We start from the raw sequence: 4,006 nt of genomic DNA, 5'->3' as shown, positions 1-4,006 counted from the left end.
CAGGTTCGAAGTCCTATTGCCTTTGAAATGAAGGCTTCCTGTAGGTCGCCGGCAGGGCTCGAGATGTCCACGTCCTCGGCTTCCGGGAGCCTGGTGACCGGCCTTCGTGAGGAGCTGGTTCGGCCAGCACGCCTGTGAATTGGCACGCTTAAGAAGGGTCCACGGGGTGCTTGGAATCCTTTCCACTTCAGAGTACATTCGTATCTCGACTTTTTTTTAGGATCAACATATGGACGAGCGAGATGTACGGCGATTTCAACTAAAAATTGCTGAGCTGAACTCAGTGATACGGAAGCTGGAAGACAGAAATACCCTCCTGGCAGATGAGAGGAATGAACTGGTAATCGGCCCCCAGAGACAGATGGTGCCTCGGGGTGGGGGTGGGGTGCAAGGAAGCCGCCCTGGGCGCGAAATGCACCTTAAACAGAAAGTGGATGCAGAGGCCTTCTGGCTCGCTTTGCTTTCTAATTTATTTCTGGTTAAAAATCCAACACACGCACACTGAAGACGCCTAACAGCTTCTGCCCTTCGCTTCTGCAGGAGCTCACCCCGAGCAAACAGTGGGAGAGGTCCAGCGGGAAGGGCAGACAGGATGTTCATCACAGTGTTGTTTAGGACAGCAACCGAAAATTCTCACGCGCTGGTCAGAGTAATCGTGCAACGTGCCCACAGTTATTGTGTTCAGTCACTGAGGATGACGATGGGGGTCACGTTTAATTGCCGTGGAAACTGGTTCACAGTAAATTAAACGATGAGAACAGTTTATAGAACAAAACTACTTGTCATCGTCTTGGATATTGGAAGTTGTCTTAGGCGGTATGATTATGGATGATTTTTATTTTTCGCTTATCTACTTTCTTTTGCCTAAAAGCTTACCTGATTCTAATTTTTAAAATAATAAACATGGACTTCTGCCTAAAAAATAAATCTCTAGTAAAAATAGCAATTTCTTGAACATATTTAAATTTTTTAGATAAACGGCTAAGCTAATTCTTTTGAAGTGGTAGTCAATACATAAACTTCTTGACAAATGCATCATAATATTTCTGTTTATTCCAAGTTTTATTATGAAAGTCAGTGAAATGTGTTAAGTGTCACCTCTTCGCAATTTTAACATGATCAAAATAAATTCATTTCCTTCCAGTATTTTTAAAGGCATATTTTTATATAGCTATCATGAGAACGTACGTCTAATATTATATCTGTTTTTCACCTAAATATTCATGAGCTAAAACAAAATTCCTTATGAGCTACATAATAGTTTTCTCAGTGGTTCAGAAAAAAATTACAGGCTGTTTGAGACACTTCAGACTACACCGAAGTGTTTAAAGTGAAAATTGCTAAGTGTGGCAATACGTCCGTCTTAAAATCCTGCGGTAACTGCTGTCAACCCTTCGAGGTGGTTCTTCCATGTTTTCATTGCTTATGTGACTGTAGCGACACCACCAAGAGAGTTTCGTTTTGTTTGTGGTTACAAAGTGGGACCCCCGTGTCTTGGTCGGCAGCTTGCTTTTCTCACTCGATTTACCAGTTAGAGCACTCCCATCAGTGCAGGAAAGTAGATCTGCGTTTGCCTTTTTGACGGCTGCATCGTACTCCATTACGTGGACATACCATAGTTTATCCAGCCACTCCGCTACCGGTGGAAGTTCAGACTGGTTCGGGTTTCTTTGCTGTTATAAACAATGCCGCGTAGAAGATAAATTTCTGTTTTTACTCACTCGAGGCTTTATTTCTGCGGGGCGGGTTCTGAGAAGCAGCATGTGTGAGTCAGAGGTACGTTTTATGTTTTAACGGAGACCGTCCGAGTGTTTTAACTTTCACAGCCTGGTGACTAAAAGCGGGGTCTGCAGTCAGCCCCCGTGTTCGATTCTCGGCGCTAGCACTTTCTCCGTGACCTTGAGCACATCTCCTGCCTCTTTGGGGTCAAGTTCTTTGTCTGTGACATGGGGGTGGGGATGGGGCCCCCTCCTAGACTTGTGGTGAGGGCTGAATGAGAGAGGGGGCCTGGAACGGCTTACCGTCGTGGACGCACGCAGTGGCTGTTCTCGTGGTGGTGATGCCGATGGACAGTTAATTTATTTCTAATTTTCGTCCGTTAAAATAATCCTGTGAACCTCATCACTGTGCGTTGAATCCTCACAACAAGTCTGTGAGGCAGGTCTGGCATTATTTCTGTTTCGTAGGTGAGGAAACTGAGGCCGAGAACTTGGCCAGGGTCATACAGCTAGGAGACGAATGTGCCACCAAGGCCACTCTGCTCGGAAGGGAGGAGAGCGGGCAACCGTGCAGGTCCCCAGTCCCCGTCCCCTCACCGCTCTCATTCCTTATGTCTCTGCTTTGCGAGACTGGCCTCCCCATGACAGTCAGAGTGATAGATTGTTCTAGAAGGATACCCGAGTGCAGCGTGCTCCCGCTTCAAGGCCCTGAGGGGTTGGGGGTGGAAACCAAGTGACAGAGCTCTCTAGACCCCTAACAGGCCTTACCACGCCCGCACCTTCTCTGCCCGTCGCCCACGTCCTGTGCCCGCGGCACCGGGTGGAGCTGCGTGGACGAGCCGCACTCCTGAACCGCGGGACGTGCGGCCCCCGCCTGGGGCGGCCGCCCACACTCGTCTCGCCGAGCTCATGCCTCTGCTGCTGTCGCTGCCCTGCTCCCGTCGGTTAGACGGGCGCCCTGTCACGTCACCCCTTTGACCTGGTCTAAGCACAGGGCCTGGGCGCTGGAGGGGCTCCCGATGCTAGCCAGACGAGAGGGGCTGGAAGGGCACCCCGCCAGTCGTGGGGACTGCTCGGAGGACTCGCACGGCCTTCCAAGGCCAGATGGCTTCACTCGCCTCTGTGCCACCAGCTCTGGGCCTGGCACGGCATGGGGCCCAGCGCCTGCCTGCTCTCTGAGGAGTGTCGCGCTTTCTTGGGTCTGTCCCTGGGGAGAATGGTGACCAGGAAGAACTAGGTAGCTGGGTTGACCTCTGTGCACGCAGCCCATGACCTCTGTGCCCAGGGGGAAGGAGTGTGGGCCGGTGGACTCAGCATAGGCCACAGGCAGGTTTATGGGTCCCCCACACGGGGCTCCTCGTCTCACCTTGCCCAGGCCCCGCGAGGCTCAGCGGGGCTACTGTGTTTGCGAGCCAGGTGTCTGTGGGCCCTTTCTGGGGTTTGCAGCGCCCAGCAGATGTCCTAATGGCGGCAGCTCCAGTCCCGAGGGAGGCCCAGGTCGGATCTCCCCTGCCCCGGTGATGTGACAGCCGCTCGGCCTTCTGTCTCCCTCCAACCACAGCTGAAACGCTCCCGGGAGACGGAGGTCCAGCTGAAGCCCCTCGTGGAGAAGAACAAGCGCATGAACAAGAAGAACGAGGACTTGCTGCACAGCATCCAGAGGATGGAGGAGAAGATCAAGAACCTCACGAGGGAAAACGTGGAAATGGTAGGTGGCCCCCCGGGCCCGCCCGGAATCCTTGTCTGTCTGGGACCCCTCCCCGCAACCCCGCAACCCCGGGCCTCTCTGTGCCGTTCTCCACGGCCCCTCCTCCGCCGCCTGCCCCAGGCAGCCCCACACTCGTCCCCGCCGCTGTCGCCGTCTGCAAGTTAGGGCGCTGTGGGGAGTGCCAGGTGGGCAGGCAGCCCCAGCCCTGCGAGCCACCATCCTGTGCCCGTAGACGCGTCTCGTTCTCTCTGCGCCTGTTTCTCCATCCGTAAATGGGAACGAGAGTGACGCTGTGGGGTGATCGGCAGGCCGGAACGATGGCGTAGCGGGGGCTTCACGGAGAGCGGCCCCTTGTGCGGGCCAGGGCGGGACCGGGGTTGTGGCTTCTGCTCCGAGCTCCGCACAGGGGAGGTTCATTTATTCCAGCAAGAACGGCTGGTCTCTGTGGTCGGGGCGGTGCCTCGGGGTTGACGGTTTATGGACCGCTCTGCAGAGTAGCGTCAGTCACCCCCTGTTCCACAGCTGAGAATGAGGCTCAGAGACGGGTGCCTTCTCCCCGGTCCCCAGCGGGGCCAGGCAC

The 4,006-nt window shown here is 54.1% G+C and overlaps 1 protein-coding gene across 1 annotated transcript in view; it reads left to right on the top strand.

Annotated features, from left to right (window-relative positions):
* Positions 1-3,426, top strand: part of LOC105304488 (janus kinase and microtubule-interacting protein 1-like) — a gene marked incomplete at its 3' end in the record, with an annotated part of 49,233 nt that extends 45,807 nt beyond the window's left edge. The window contains exons 4-6 of the mRNA XM_011378567.2: positions 4-117; positions 221-340; positions 3,280-3,426. Of these exons, the coding sequence (XP_011376869.1) occupies positions 4-117; positions 221-340; positions 3,280-3,426 (381 nt within the window). The remainder of the gene's footprint in view (positions 1-3; positions 118-220; positions 341-3,279) is intronic.
* Positions 3,427-4,006: the final 580 nt, after the last annotated feature.

Source organism: Pteropus vampyrus, unplaced genomic scaffold (assembly GCF_000151845.1).
Source record: "Pteropus vampyrus isolate Shadow unplaced genomic scaffold, Pvam_2.0 Scaffold346, whole genome shotgun sequence".
Classification (NCBI taxonomy): Eukaryota; Metazoa; Chordata; class Mammalia; order Chiroptera; family Pteropodidae; genus Pteropus; species Pteropus vampyrus.
The sequence above is the reverse complement of the archived record's forward strand: the minus strand, read 5'-3'. Positions and strand labels throughout refer to the sequence as shown.